This window comes from Macaca fascicularis, chromosome 20 (assembly GCF_037993035.2).
Source record: "Macaca fascicularis isolate 582-1 chromosome 20, T2T-MFA8v1.1".
NCBI classification, from domain to species: domain Eukaryota; kingdom Metazoa; phylum Chordata; class Mammalia; order Primates; family Cercopithecidae; genus Macaca; species Macaca fascicularis.
This window is the reverse complement of record NC_088394.1, coordinates 44,198,818-44,214,710: the sequence shown is the minus strand read 5'-3', so window position 1 is coordinate 44,214,710 and position 15,893 is coordinate 44,198,818. Positions and strand designations below refer to the sequence as shown.

Below are 15,893 nucleotides of genomic sequence, written 5' to 3'. Positions count from 1 at the left end.
AAAAAAAAATCTACAAAGCACCTAGATAGCAATTAACATTATGACTGGAATAAAACCTCATGCATCAGTATTAACCTTGAATGCACCACTTCAAAGATATAAATTGGTGCAATGGATTAAAAAACAACAATAAAGTATATAATAATAATCACCTGCCTCTGTGGTGATGAGGAGTGAATCTCTGCACATTGACTTTCAAGAAATCTCCTGTTTTGAGTTCCACACGATATCATCCCCTCTTCCTGAGTTTCAGCTGCCTTAAATACATGAAACTTTCTGACTTAGCAGAATTGCATGGTTTCTTGTTCACTTCTTCCTCTGTAATCAGTTGGGTTCTATATCTCTTTGCTTTGCAAAATCAGTTGTCATACACATCCATGTGCTTCCCATTTTCATTTTTTGAAAATTTCTCACCCACTTTTGCTTTCTCACACATTATACTATTCACCATGAGTTAATAGTTGTATTAATATTAATACATAAATACATGTGTTCAGTTTACCTGCTTTACATATTTTTTTTTATTTAGCCTTTTTATTTTTATTTTTTTATTATACTTTAAGTTCTAGGGTACATGTGGATAACGTGCAGGTTTGTTACATATGTATACCTGTGCCATGTTGGCGTGCTGCCCCCATCAACTAAGTGTCCATCTTATAAGTGTATAGCTCAAAAATCATTGCAAAATGAATACATCCTGTTCCCTCAATACAGATCAGGAAATATGCCCCACAGTAATGTCAGTTTTGGTAGGTGTTCCACATGCAGTTAAAAAATGGGTAGTACATAATTGTTATTTTCTTGTTTTTTAATTATTAATAAGATCGATATTTTTAATGATGTTTTTCAAATATTTTAAATCATTAATTTTGTGGTTTTGGCCTAGTTGTGTTATTTCCTAGAAAAGGTGTAATAAAATTTTTCATTGTCATTAAAAAAAAAAAAAAAAAAAAACAACAACAACAACTATATGCTGCTTACAAGACATTTGCCTTACTGTTAAAGACACACAGACTGAAGGTAAAGGGGTGGAAAAATGTTCCATGCAAAAAGAAGCCAAAAGCAAGCAGGAGTAACAATACTTACATTAGATAAAACAGACTTTAAATAAACAATAGTTTAAAAAAAAAAAAAATATATATATATATATATAATGACATAGGGATCAATTCAACAAGAAGACATAATAATCCTAAGTATATACTGCCAAAACTGGAGTACCAGATTAATAAAACAAATACTACTAGGCCTAAGAAAAGAGACAGATAGCAATATAATAATAATGCGGGACTTCCAACACCCCACTGAGAGCAGTAATAGATCACTGAGACAGACAGAAAGTCAACAAAGAAACGCTGAACTTAAAACCAAATGGACCTAACAGACATTTACAGAACATCCTACCCAACAACCACAAAAGATACATTTTTCTCATTAGCACATGGGACATTCTCCAAGACAGGCCAAACGTCAGGCCACAAACAAGTCTCAACAAATTAAAAAAAAATCAAAATCATATCAAGTATCTTCACACAATAGAATAAAACTAAAAATCAATCTGAAGAGAAACTCTCAAAAATATACAAACACATGTAAATTAAACAACATGCTCCTGGACAACCTTTGGGTCAATGACAAAAGTAAGAGGGAAATTAAATTTTCTGAGGCTGGGCACGGTAGCTCATGCTTGTATCTATTATACCACACTCTATGTTCACATGTCCACATTATTTGGCTTCCACTTATAAATGAGAATATTCAGTATTTGAATTTCTGAGTTATTGTCATGGCTTTCAATTTCATCCATATTGCTGCAAAAGGCATGATTCCATTCTTTTTATACCAGATAAAACAGACTTTTTATATCGGATAAAACAAACATATGTGCGCAGGTTATCTTTTTGACATAATGAATTCTTTTCCTCTGGGTATATGCCCAGTAGTGGGATTGCTGGATCAAATGACGGTTCTATTTTTTGTTCTTTGAGAACTCTCCATATGTTTTCCATAGAGGTGGTACTAATTTACATTTCTCCCAACACTATATAAGCACTCCCTTTTCTCCACATCCTCACCAACATCATATTTTTTGACTTTCTAAAAATAGCTGTTTTGACTGGTATAAGATGATATCTTGTAGATTTTTCGTTTTTCTGATGATTAGTGATATTGAGCATTTTTTCAAATGCTTGTTGGCCACTTGTATGTCTTCTTTTGAAAAATGTCTTTCATGTCCTTTGCCTACTTTTAAATAGGGTTATTTGGGTGGTGGTGGTTGTTGTTGCTGCTGTTGAGTTGCCTGAGTTGCTTGTAGATTCTGGGTATTGGTCTTTTGGATATGCAGTTTGCAAACATTTTTGCTTATTCTGCAAGTTGTCTGTTTACTCTGTTGATTATTTCTTTTGCTGTACAAAAAGCTTTTTAGTTTAATTAAGTCTCATTTGTCTACTTTTGGTTTTATTGCTTTTGCTTCTGAGGTCTTAGTCATGAATTCTTTGTCTAGGGCAATGTCCAGAAGAATTTTTTCTAGATTTTCTTCTAGTATGTTTTAGTTTTGGATTTTACATTTAAGTCTTTAATCTGTCTTGAGTTGATTTTTTTTTTTTTTTTTTTTTTTTGAGACAGAGTCTTGCTGCGATGCCCAGGCTGGAGTGCAATGGTGTAATCTTGGCTCACTGCAACCTCCACCTCCTGGGTTCAAGTGATTCTCCTGTCTCAGCCTCCTGAGTAGCTGGGACTATAGGCGTGTGCCACCATGCCCGGCTAATTTTTGTATTTTCAGTAGAGACGGGGTTTCACCATTTTGGCCAGGCTGGTCTCGAACTCCTGACCTCAAGTGATCTGCCCACCTAAGCCTCCCAAAGTTCTGGGATTACAGGTGAGCCACTGCACCCAGCCTCTTAAGTTGATTTTTATATAAAATAAGAGAGAGAGTGGTTCAGTTTCATTCTTTCTGCCTATGGCTATCCAATTTTCTCAGCACCATTTACTGAATAGGTTGTCCTTTCCCAGTGTACGTTTTTGTCTACTTTGCCAAAGATCAGTCGGCTGTAGATTTGTGGCTTTATTTCTAGTTTCTGCATTCTGTTCCATGGATCTATGTGTCTATTTTTATACCAGTACCATGCTGTTTTGATTACTATAGCTTTGTTTCCCATTGTTGGAGGGGGACTACTGGGAGGTGTTTGGGTCACAGGGGCACATCCTTGATAAACGGCTTGGTGCCTTCCCCATAGTAATGAGTTCACATGACAGCTGGTTGTTAAAAGGTCCCTGGCTCTTTCACCTTTTTCTCTTGCTCCCTCTCTCACCATGTGACATGCCTGCTCTCCCTTTGTCTTCCATCATAAGCTACCTAAGGCCTCACCTTATAAGCTGGCACTGTGCCTCTTATAGAGGCTGCAGAACTCTGACCCAAACAAACCTCTTTTCTTTATAAGTTACCCAGCCTTAAGTATTTGTGTATAGCACAGCAAAATGGAATAACACAACATTTACACACTTCATGAATAACTGTTAAATTTGTATCAATTTTGTCTTTTTTTTCTAACCAAGTTTTCAGGTGACTTCTATGAGAATAATCAGAAACTGGTATCTACCAAGGTTCTTTCTGTTTAATGTAACTTCCTCAAATACTATGTTCTTCAAAAATTAAGTAATTGAGAATGCAGTGTATTATGAGAAACTTTATAAGGACTGATTATAATATAAATCCTTCTTTGCTTAGGATAGTTTTTGAGGAAAAATCTTGCTAGATATAAATTGAATATATATGATACATGGGTACTTAAATGAACATTTACCCTGTTTAGAAACACCCAAGTGTGCAAAATTAAGTACATGGAAGATTTGTGTCTTTCTTGGCAAAAGGCAGGCAAAAAGCAGAATAAAACTGTAGTCATGTAATCCAATTAATCCCTCAATCCAACAAATACCCTAGAAAGGAAAAGGGCAATTCAGAAAATACTAACAACATGCAGAAAAACAGAGGCAGCATTCTTTCAAAGAAATAATTCTCATACTTTATAGGTAAGTGACTGAAACCAAAAATGTTCCTCCTCTAACACAGATTGGTCAACTCTAAATCTCACCTGCTTTTTAAACTCCCTGCTATTATTTAGTCTCTTTAACTGCCAGTTAAGACCCCACAGATACAAAGACAACTGTTCACAGATTAGTGCTTCTGGGCCTATTCCAGAAAGTTTGATACACTGGAGGTTTCTGCCTGTTTTGAAGCTTGTGGCCTAAAATTACTTTTCTTCCTGGCAGTAACTCCAAGTTCGCCTTATTATTATTATTTTTTTTTCAGTCTCTCGTGCTTGAATTAGGAAAGCTTTATTTTTAACATTAAAAATAATTCCCACACTGTATTACTTGAAGTTTCTAAAACAACTGTCTTGTTTTATACTCTAATTTTAAATAATTCATTTCTTAATGAGAATCTTTTCATTACTAAGCTCCATTTGAACTTGGTGCTATGAAAACCTAACACAGACTCTTTTGTAGAAATTATTCTTTTGGTTTGGTTGAGGTCATAAACACCAATTCAGGACACCTAATAATCATTCTACTAAGGTCTAGAGAATGGCTGTTATTTACTCAAGGGTATCTCATAATATTAGAGCCAACTTGGAGTTCATACCTGTGCCTCTAGTAAAGACTACACCCAAAATCATCTCCAAGAGACAAGTATTTATTCTGTTCATCTGGATGCTCTTGGTGATATCTTAACTAAGCAAATCTGCTTAACTGTCTTATCATTTAGAAGATGTTCTGTGATCACCTATTTTAAAAACCACACAAATAAATGTTACTATGAAAAACTGTAGTTCTCACACAGTTCACAAACTGAACAATTCCTTGAGTATTTGTGGGTTATTTTAAAATAGCTAGTATAATTAAAGATATTATTAGAAATATGCTAATGGATGTATGTATAAACATCAAGCAATATATAACTATACAAAAGTTTCCCTTGACAATGAATTCCTCTGAATGTATTAATTCTAAAATACATCGTCTAAATCTTAAACACAATTTTCAAAATGTGTTACCTAATAAACTCATTTATTTCATCCTCTACCTTCTGTTATATCAGACAAAAACCAAAAGACATAGGCTCAGCTGCTTGAGATCACAGCACAAAGGAAGTGTTGTTAAGAATAAAAAGGAGAAATTCAGGAGCATCTAGATCTAGGTCTTAACTTTTATAGACCTCAGTTCTCCACTGTCACTGTCATCTATACCAGTGATTTCCACCCTTGATAGGTACTCCCTCCATCTAGGACATTTTTTTTTTTAATTCAAATTTCTATAAATGGTAGTCTGGGCATGCATTTATACTTCCTGTCCAAATCGTATTAAAATGACAATTAAAGGCCGGGCGCGGTGGCTCACGCCTGTAATCCCAGCACTTTGGGAGGCCGAGGCGGGCGGATCACAAGGTCAGGAGATCGAGACCACGGTGAAACCCCGTCTCTACTAAAAATACAAAAAATTAGCCGGGCGCGGTTGTGGGCGCCTGTAGTCCCAGCTACTCGGGAGGCTGAGGCAGGAGAATGGCGTGAACCCGGGAGGCGGAGCTTGCAGTGAGCCGAGATCGCGCCACTGCACTCCAGCCTGGGCGACAGAGCGAGACTCCGTCTCAAAAAAAAAAAAAAAAAAAAAAAAAAAAAAAAAAAAAAATGACAATTAAGAAATAAAAAATATATAAACTCACAAGAACAAAAAAAATGAGAAAGAAGACAACAGCTGACAGATACTGACAAAATTTTGGAAAACAAAAAGTACATGGACAAAAAGTAACAAACACTGAACAGGCTAGACAAAGCAGAAACTTCAATGTCTGTGGGGCTAGAGGTAGAGAACAAGAAGTTGATGTGGGTCTTAAAAGTCTCCAAAAGCCAAGAAATTCAAGGTAGCCCTGAAAGCATGGGTGAAGAGTGGGACAAAAGGCAAAAGTTTTCTAGATTCTCCCAAGGCAGAGTCAAAATAAAAAATAAAAATAAACCTAGGCACAGTGGCTCACACCTGTAATCCCAGCACTTTGGGAGGCTGAGGTGGGCAGATCACCTGAGGTCAGCAGTTCAAGACCAGCCTGGCCAACATGGTGAAACCCTGTCTCTACTAAAAATACAAAAATTAGCCGGGCATGGTGGCGTACGTCTATAGTCCCAGCTACCGGGGAGGCTGAGGCAGGAGAATCGCTTGAACCTGGGAGGTGGAGGTTGCAGTGAGCCAAGATTGTGCCACTGCACTCCAGCCTGGACGACAGAGCGAGACTCTCTCTCGAAAAATAAAATAAAATAAAAATAATAAAAATAAAGCAAAAGTTTTAAAGTCTGGATAAAAAACAATTAGAACTCACTACCTCTATTCCTACTCCACATAATGAAGGCACTGCCTCCCTCCAATCCAACAGAAGATAGGAGCTTTACTCTCTGGAGAAAATGAACCAGTGAGGTTCCAGGCACGGGGGTGCAGGGGTGAAGCACTGGACTGGCCACAGGAGGATTCTGTGAAAGCTGACTCATGCTACTGCTGTAAAATGCACTGTGTTCAGCAACTGATAGAAAAACAAGAAAGACGTTTGGCTGTGTCTGTTCAACTGGGCACACCATAAATTAGGGTTCTTTAATCATAGTCATCCAACTTCTTTCTTGAAAGAGCTATGAAAATGGTAGAAAAATCTAATAAATCTCTTTACTATGAAAGGAACTGTCAATTCCCTACAACTTTTTTTTTTTTTTTTTGAGACGGAGTCTTGCTCTGTCGCCCAGGCTGGAGTGCAGTGGCGCGATTTCGGCTCACTGCAAGCTCCGCCTCCCGGGTTCACGCCATTCTCCCGCCTCAGCCTCCGAGTAGCTGGGACTACAGGCGCCCGCCACCACGCCCGGCTAGTTTTTTGTATTTTTAGTAGAGACGGGGTTTCACCGTGTTAGCCAGGATGGTCTCGATCTCTTGACCTCGTGATCCACCCGCCTCGGCCTCCCAAAGTGCTGGGATTACAGGCTTGAGCCACCACGCCTGGCCAACTCATGTTTGTTAAAGCAAATTTTGGCAAACTGCATAACAGCATGATATGATGAACTGAGACCCCTTACAGTTCTGGGGCAAGAAATTAAAACATTTTATTTTATTTACTTATTTATTTTTTTGAGATGGAGTCTCACTCTGTTGCCTAGATGGAGTGCAGTTGCATGATCTTTGCTCACTGCAACCTCTTGACTTTTGGGCTCAAGCGATTCTCCTGCCTCAACCTCCGGAGTAGCTGGGACTACAGATGCCTGCCACTACGGCCGGCTAATTTTTGTATTTTTAGTAGAGATGGGGTTTCACCATGTTGGCTAGGCTGTTTTCAAACTCCTGACCTCAAGTGATCTGCCCACTTCAACCTTCCAAAGTGCTGGGATCAAAGGCATGAGCCACTGTGCCCGGCCAGTTAAAATATTTTAAGTGGGTACCAAAGGAACGTCCACATTTGATTGATTACAGTAATAGAACACCTCCACAATAATTTTTTAAATAATAATTACATTTATTTGTTTATCTGTAAAAGAAAATGTGTGAAAAATTATTACACATGGAGCTATTCCAGAGTACAAAGGTCTGCCCTTGCAGTACTTGAACAGCATGGATTTTCTAACGTTGTAAAAACTTTTTATGTTATGAATTATTTAAAGACTTAACTATCTGGGTCAGAAAGAAATAAGATAACACCAGAACCCATACATAATATACACCATCATTATACATCTGGAGAAAGTTACTGTGATGGTTAATATTGAGTGTCAACTTGTTTGGACTGAAGGATGCAAAGTATTGTTCCAGTGTGTCTGTGAGGATATTGTCAAAGGAGATTAACATGTGAGTCAGTGGACTGAGAGAGGCAGACCCACCCTCAATCTGAGTGGGCATCATCTAATCAGCTTCCAGCATGGCTACAATAAAGCAGACAAAAGAAGTTGGAAGGATCAGACTTGCTGATTCTTCTGGCCTTCAGCTTCCTCCCGTGCTGGATGCTTCTTGCCCTCGAATATCGGACTCGAAGTTCTTCAACTTTTGGACTCTAGAATCTACCAGTGGTTTGCCAGGGGCTCTTGGGGCTTCAGCCACAGACTGAAGGCTGCACTGTCAGCTTCCCTACTTTTGAGGTTTTGGAACTCGGAATGACTTCCTTGCTCCTCAGTCTGCAGATGGCCTACTGTGGGACTTCACCATGTGATTGTGTGAGTCAATACTGCTTAAACTCTTCTTCATATACACATCTATCCTATTAGTCTTATCCCTCTAGTGAACCCTAATACAGTTCCTATATCCTCAAAGCATTCATATTGAGTATTACTCCAGTTAAAACTGTGCTATTTGTAAAAGACAATCCTCTTGATGAAACATGTTGAAACATTAAGGTATTACTTACTGGATGCATTTAACAGTGGAGTCATGTGTGTCACTGCTCCAAGGACTACCCAACACCTTCCCCTCCATACCCAACCTTCTTCTGTCACTCATTCCTAGCCACTAGGCCTGAGAATGCCAGAACAAGGTCACCAACCTTCTCTCTCAGTCACATCAGAACGATCCAACTTGGCTTCCTTATGCTGTCCTTCTGCCACCTTCACGGCCACAGCTCGGCAAATGGCCCCAAGTTTTCTATCCAGAGAACGAACCCCTGCCTCTCTGGTATACCTGTCATCAAAGAAAAATATATTATTTTTGACTATACACCACCTAAAAAAATAGAAGTAATGTGATTAACATTTTTAGTAAGGAAACGGTGTACATTTACAAGTTCATTACCCTTTCTTGAATACTAGCTTTTCCACACTTAAAACTCCTCATTATTGTTATTTCTTCAGTACTCTGATGTATTTTCAGCTACAACAATGTCCTTTATACAGATTATTTTGAATTATAATCCTACACTTAAAAATGAACCCTAGTTCTAGTTCAATTTACATTGCCAAAGTAAACTTGGCACCATATAAAAAAACCATTTACTCCTCGGTAATTTGTTGAAGAGTTTTCTTAAACAAAATTTGTCAATTTAGGAAAATTCTAGATAAATTTATTGTATTTGAAATATTGCTGAAAGAGTAAGAAAAATTGTGCTCTTTGTGGAACTAAAACAAAAACAAATCTGAGACAGAAATCTGGTTTTCACTAGGCACTTTGCTAACCACCTTTCTTCAGTGTATTTTCATTGTGAAGATTTCTAAAGGAAGAAGGTATGCTAAGTGATGAAAGCACTGTGACACTGTGAAAAAGACTCTACGTGTGGTTAAGCAGAGCTGCTTTAAACACATGTACATTAGAATCAAACTCCATTAAGACATTCCACAGACCATTATACAGTGAAACCATTTTTGGCCATTTAGTTTTGAATGGACCTGAATGGACAGGATCAGGTGGAGAATGCAGTTTTATCTGAAGAATTGGATTTGACTAAGCCATACATTTGATTAAGTCAGACATACACTGTAGACTTTACGAAAGCAGATTTTAAAAGTTCTGAGAAAAGACAGATAAAAAGCTCTTAGCTAAACACTAAAACTCATTTCAGTCAAAGGTACAGAAGGATATAAAGTCTATATTATGCAACTATACATAATTTCAATAAGGGAGGAAACAGGGAGGCATCTTAACAACTTCTACATTTGGGCTTTAAAAAATTCAGCTCTATAAATACAAAATAGGATATGCCAAGCTTAGTGAAATTCACTGAAAAAGGGAAGAGAATAATCTTTAAAAAGCTAAGAATCTAGAGATACAGTCATAAAATAATATAGTCAGAATAAGAAAAGCATGATCTTCCTATACCATGAACTGTTTAGACTCTATCTGAAACACTGTGTTCAACTCTGGGTGTTTAATTTTAAGACACATTGATATATAGGATTCTTTCAGAAGAAGACTAATTAGGAAGTCTTGAAACTACATCAAGAGGAACGGTACAGAGGAGAGGAATGGTTAGCTTGAAGAAGAGAACGCTTAGCCTGCACACCTGATAGTATTTTATTTTAATGTCAGAAGGGCTGTACAAGGAGGAATTACACTTAGATTCCAGGTGCTCATATAAGGCAGAAGAAGAAAATTATAGAAAAGTGAACAGAAAGAATATCTTTGTAACAATTATCACTTGAGCTCAGGAGTTCCAGGCCAGCCTCGCCAAGATGGTGAGACCCCATCTCTAATTTTTTTTTTTTTTTTTTTTAAAGACGGAGTCTCACTCTGTTGCCCAGGCTGAAGTGCAGCGGCACGATCTCGACTCACTGCAACCTCCACCTCCCTGGTTCCAGCAATTCCCCTTCCTCAGACTCCTGAGTAGCTGGGATTACAGGTGCACACCATCATGCCCGGCATGCGCCTGTGGTCCCAGCTACTTGGGGGATTAGGCGGGAAGATGGCTTGAGCCTGGGAGGCAGAGGCTGCCGTGAGCCAAGATCACGCCACTGCACTCCAGCCTGAGTAACAGCATGAGAACCTGTCTTAAAAAAATAATAAAAATAATTATCTTTGTTACAATTAGAATTACCCATGAAGAGGTAGTGATTAGCTAGCATTAAGCATACTGGGACTGGAAGTATTCAAGTAGGTGAGTTATACTAGGAGACAAGAAAGACTAGAACATTAGGGTCTATGACTGTGACATACCTCAAAAGATGAAAAACTCAAATATTGATACTCTATGTCCTAAGTTTGGTAACTCACTAAATACCCAAAACGTGCCTGGAGTAGTACATACTTGTGCTGTTTTTAAAAACAATATCAAAACTAACAAAACTGCTCAGTATTTCCTTATGTCCATAGCTTTTAAGATCTGATATTTTGAGTTAACAAGTATATATAAAAAAAGAAATAGTTCTCCAGGCAACAATTGGGAAATATAAATAATGATCACTCTTCAGAATCATTATTATTCAGATAAACTCTGGGTTTTTCTCCATCCCTCATATTTTACAGATGGGGAAGCTATCAAAAAGCTTAATGACTTATTGAAAGTTACCCAAAGGCATCATGAGTGTTATCTGGAATAATGATATTGTTGGAAGACTCAGGCATATAAGTCACTTAATTTATTTCTCCTGGCATTATCCACACCATAAATCACAAAACAAATTAAGAAAAGGAATCCCCAGGTAAGATTTAGTCTTACTGTTTTGTATATAAATCTATATAGACCCATAAGAACGCACAGATCAAAAGACAGTCTGGCCAAACTCTAAGTCAAAGTTCAAAATAGAGAAATACTTTACATCTCTTAAAAACAGTAGTTACTAGAAAAGGGCCACATGACTCGAGCTTGGCAGCCTGACATGACTTGCTGGATGATGCAATGGATCTGTAATACTGAGCCAGGAAAACTGTAAGAGGCTGTGGTGGATATAAATTCTCAACAGGGTATATTTTCCATTCAAACAGGGAATCTGTACATTAGACTAAGCAATACTCTATTCAGATAATTTACACACTGCTTGCTACAGGCTTAAGCATTTGGTAGTAAACTGGGGAAGGCACCTTCTCTATTGTTCCAGTGTTAATTCTGAAGATCAAAATTCCAAGGATTTAAAAAATCTCTCAGCCAAACAGAAGAAAAGAAAACTGAGTAACTTATATCAGATTATCTGAAAGTAGCATATCACCTCTTAGAATTCAAAAACTTTCAAGATCCTGGGCATAAAAAGTGTCTCTATATTTGCCACGTATTTGGTTTTTAAATGATCAGATTAACCCCTTATATTGCTATTGTGGCAAAGCATAAATTTCAGCTTTAGCTATAACAATATTCCAAATGGTTTCTCTGTAAACTTCTGCCTAGTACAGAGAATGGTGTAAATCAATAGTTATGATAACACTTGCTGGAAGTTGTTGAAGAAAGATAAACGGATGCTATGGGATGCCAATAAAATAATCTCCTTTTCAGGAGACTGTGGCTTATCTCAAAAGATGAAAAACTCAAATATTGATACTCTGTGTCCTAAGTTTGGTAACTCAGTAAATACCCAAAACGTGCCTGGAGTTCATTAATGAAGCCTCAGGATGGCTAACTAACCTGGTGATGATGTCAAGAGTGGTGACCTGGGGGATTTGAATCTGCTGAGGAGTCAGCCCATGTTGTTCCAGCTGCTTGGGGATCAAGTGCCTATGGGCAATCTCTATCTTCTCCTCCTGTGTATACCCTGGAAAAGAAGGGATCTTGTTTCGTAATTATTTACATGGCTCCCATAATGCCATGCGTTTTTTTTTTTTTTAGAGACAGAGTCTCCCTCTGTTGCCCAGGCTGGAGTGCAGTGGCGTGATCTCAGCTCACTACAACCTCCACCTCTCGGGCTCAAGCGATTCTCCAGCCTCAGCCTACCAAGTAGTTGGGATTACAGGCATGCGTAACCATGCCTGGTTGATTTCTGTATTTTCACTAGAGACGGGGCTTTGCCATGTTGGCCAGGCTGGTCTCAAACTCCCCGCCTTAAGTGATCCACCAGCCTCAGCCTCCCAAAGTGCTGAGATTACAGGCATGAGCCACTGCTCCCAGCCAGTGCCATGCTTTTTTAATGAATCAAATATAGATTAAATGGATCTTAGATTTAGAACACATTTAAGTATTATTTCAAATGAGACTATAATTACAATAAAGAAATTTATTCTGGCCAGGCACGTTGGCTCACATCTGTAATCCTAGCACTTTGGGAAGCTGAGGCAGGCAGATCACTTGAGCTTAGGAGTTTGAGACCAGCCTGGGCAACATGGCGAAACCCTGTCTCTACTAAAAATACAAAAAATTAGCTGGGCGTGGTTGCGCGTGTCTGTAGTCCCAGTTACTCTGGAGGCTGAGGCACGAGAATTGCTTCAGCTGGGGAGAGGGAGGTTGCAATGAGCTGAGATTGTGCCACTGCACTCTAGCCAGGTCAGCAGAGACTCGAGACTCTGTCTCCAAAAAGAAAAGGAAAAAGAAAAAAGAAATTTGATCTAAATCAATAATTGTTAAAATTTCCAATGTTTTCACAAACAAAACAAGCATTTACTAAGCACAGTGTTTGAAAGTCTTCTGATTAAATGATGTATCTCCCAAAGAGGAAAAAACCTCAAATCTTAGAGACAATTATCTCTTTATCCTCAAATCCTCTGAAATTTCAAATAGAAAAATAAATGCTTCTTTTTAGCCTAATTTGATCTATACTTGAAACACACACACACCCGTCAATTAACTAAGCAATGGGTTCCAAAAGGGCTCTAAAGATACTGTTTCCAGAACTATGACTATAAAATAAATGGTAGCAGCAAAAGAAAACCTAAGATGTCCCTACAAAAGGTTTTTCCCTCCACATGATCGTACATATAAACGTGTGTGTATATGTAATTATATATGTGTGCATATGTATTTATATATGTATATATGTATTTTATATATACAGTATATTTAAAATACTTTACGTTCTTATTTAATAGCCTGAATAAATATAGATTATCTTTGTCTCTAAATCCTGTAAGACAAAATTCCATCTAACGTCCCTTTCCATTTAACAAGCAAAACTTAAAAATATGAATTGATAAGGCACCTTTTGAATGGAAAGAGGTTAGTAAACACCAGGAAAGCTAGAAGATCGGACAGCTAAATCTGCCAAAGGAAGAAGGTGGCATCATATGTTCCCCTCTGCAGCAGCTGTCCTGATTCACTTTAATTTAGTGTTATCTAAAGGGTTTTCTGCCGTAACTTGGAGTTTCCAGGGAATTGAGTCTCATTACTTATTTACTTTAGACTTTAAATACACAATTAACTTTTTACTCTACCATATTTTAAAATTAAATATAGGAACCTGCAATGCTCACAGATAATGAAGAAATCCAATTATATTGGGAGGCCAAGGCGGGTAGATCATGAGGTCAAGACATCGAGACCATCCTGGCCAACATGGTGAAACCCTGTCTCTACTAAAAATACAAAAATTAGCTGGGCGTGGTAGCGCACGCCTGTAGTTTCAGCTACTCAGGAGGCTGAGGCAAGAGAATTGTTTGAACCTGGGATGTAGAGGTTGTAGTGAGCCAAGATCGCACCACTGCACTCCAGCCTGGCAACAGAGCGAGACTCCATCTCAAAAAAAAAAAAAAAAAATAGAAATCCAATTATAACTCACTTAGTAGTAAAAATATATTTCAGATTAATTAGAAAAATATATTTAGATTACATTTAGAATCTAAAGACATTTAGGGCCGGGTGTGGCAATTCATGCCTGTAATCCCGGCACTTTGGGAAGCTGAGGCAGGTGAATCACCTAAGGTCAGGAGTTCAAGACCAGCCTGGCCAATATGGAGAAACCCCATCCCTACTAAAAATGCAAAAATTAGCCAGGTGTGATGGTGCGCACCCGTAGTCCCAACAACTTGGGAGGCTGAGGCACGAGAATCGCCTGAACCAGGAAGCAGAGGTTGCAGTGAGCCGAGATTGTGCCCCTGCATTCCAGCCTGGGTGACAAAGTGAGACTCCGTCTCAAAAAAAGAAAAAATAAATAAAAGACATTTAGGTTGGACATGGTGGCTCACGTCTGTAATCCCAACAATTTTGGAGGCCAAGGCAGGCAGATCACTTGAGGCCAGGAGTTCGAAGCCAGACTAGCCAACATGGCGAAATCCTGTCTCTACTAAAAATACAAAAATTACCTGGGCGTGGTCGCGAGTGCCTGTAATCCCAGCTACTTGGGAGGCTGACACACGAGACTCACTTGAACTTCGGCAGCAGAGGCTGCAGTGAGCCAAAATTGTGCCACTGCACTTGCCTGGGCAACAGAGCTAGACTCTGTCGCTAAATAATTAAATAAATAAAGACATTTAGATTCTACTTTACATTAAAAAAAACCTCACTGATATTTGATCTCTTCCAGGGAAAAACAATTCTGAGCAATCAAAATAAGGTGAAAGTGCTATAATTTATCTAGTGTTAGTAAGCGAAGGAATACATTTTGCACACTCCAGTGAAGAAGACAGTTAAAAAATTTAACTATTTGATAGATTCAAGAGGAATTTAAAAGCGGCATGCATTTTAATATAAAAGTGAGGCCAGATTTTATGAAAACATTCAGTTTTTTTTTTTTTTTTTTGAGATGGAGTTTCACTCTGTCACCCAGGCTGGAGTGCAGTGGCGTGAGGCTCACTGCAACCTTCCCCTCTCAGGTTCAAGGGATTCTCCTGCCTCAGCCTCCTGAGTAGGTGGGACTACAGGCGCCCACCACCATGCCAGGCTAATTTTTGTATTTTTAGTAGAGACGAGGTTTCACCACATTGGCCAGGCTGGTCTCGAATTCCTGACCTCAAGTGATCCACCCGCCTCGGCCTCCCAGAGTGCTGGGATTACAGGCGTGAGCCACCACACACGGCCTGCAATTTTAGAAATTATGTTAAAGAAAGAATGTCTTATTTTTCACAAAATTATCACTCATGCTAAATTAAATCTGAAATTGTTGTTGTCAACATTTGCTGTTTTGCTCTTCCAGACTTTGAAGCTACATAGAAACTGATTTATATACATTCCTCAGAACTTCTGACGATTGTATGCTGGCAAATGAACCTCTTTCAGTCACAACTCCACAGCATAACTAATTTTAAAGTGACGGTCAGAAAGGCAAGATGTATCACAATGATTTCATTTAAGAGTCAGGTACCTGGAACCTGAATGATCTCCATTCTGTCCAACAAGGCAGCTGGAATGGTGGCAGTGGTGTTGGCGGTAGCTATAAAAAGAACTTGAGAAAGGTCAAAGGCCACATTTAGATAATGATCTGTGAAGTTATGGTTTTGTTCAGGATCCAACACCTAGGGGAGAACAAAAAACATTTTAAAAACTTTAGTAGTTCCAACAGAAGGCTGTATATAAGTGAAAACACATAATGTACTGGGAAGGT

General features: G+C 38.5%; 1 protein-coding gene across 11 annotated transcripts in view; it reads right to left on the bottom strand.

Annotated features, from left to right (window-relative positions):
• Positions 1-15,893, bottom strand: part of LONP2 (lon peptidase 2, peroxisomal) — a 119,029-nt gene that overhangs the window by 53,513 nt on the left and 49,623 nt on the right. For 7 of the 11 annotated variants that reach the window (XM_045381787.2, XM_005591856.4, XM_074027190.1 and 4 more), the window contains 3 exons: positions 15,654-15,804; positions 12,053-12,179; positions 8,555-8,688 (listed from right to left, as the gene is read on the bottom strand). In XM_045381787.2, the coding sequence (XP_045237722.1) occupies positions 8,555-8,688; positions 12,053-12,179; positions 15,654-15,804 (412 nt within the window). The remainder of the gene's footprint in view (positions 1-8,554; positions 8,689-12,052; positions 12,180-15,653; positions 15,805-15,893) is intronic. The other 4 variants (XR_012428920.1, XR_012428921.1, XR_012428919.1 and 1 more) reach the window with 1 other exon arrangement.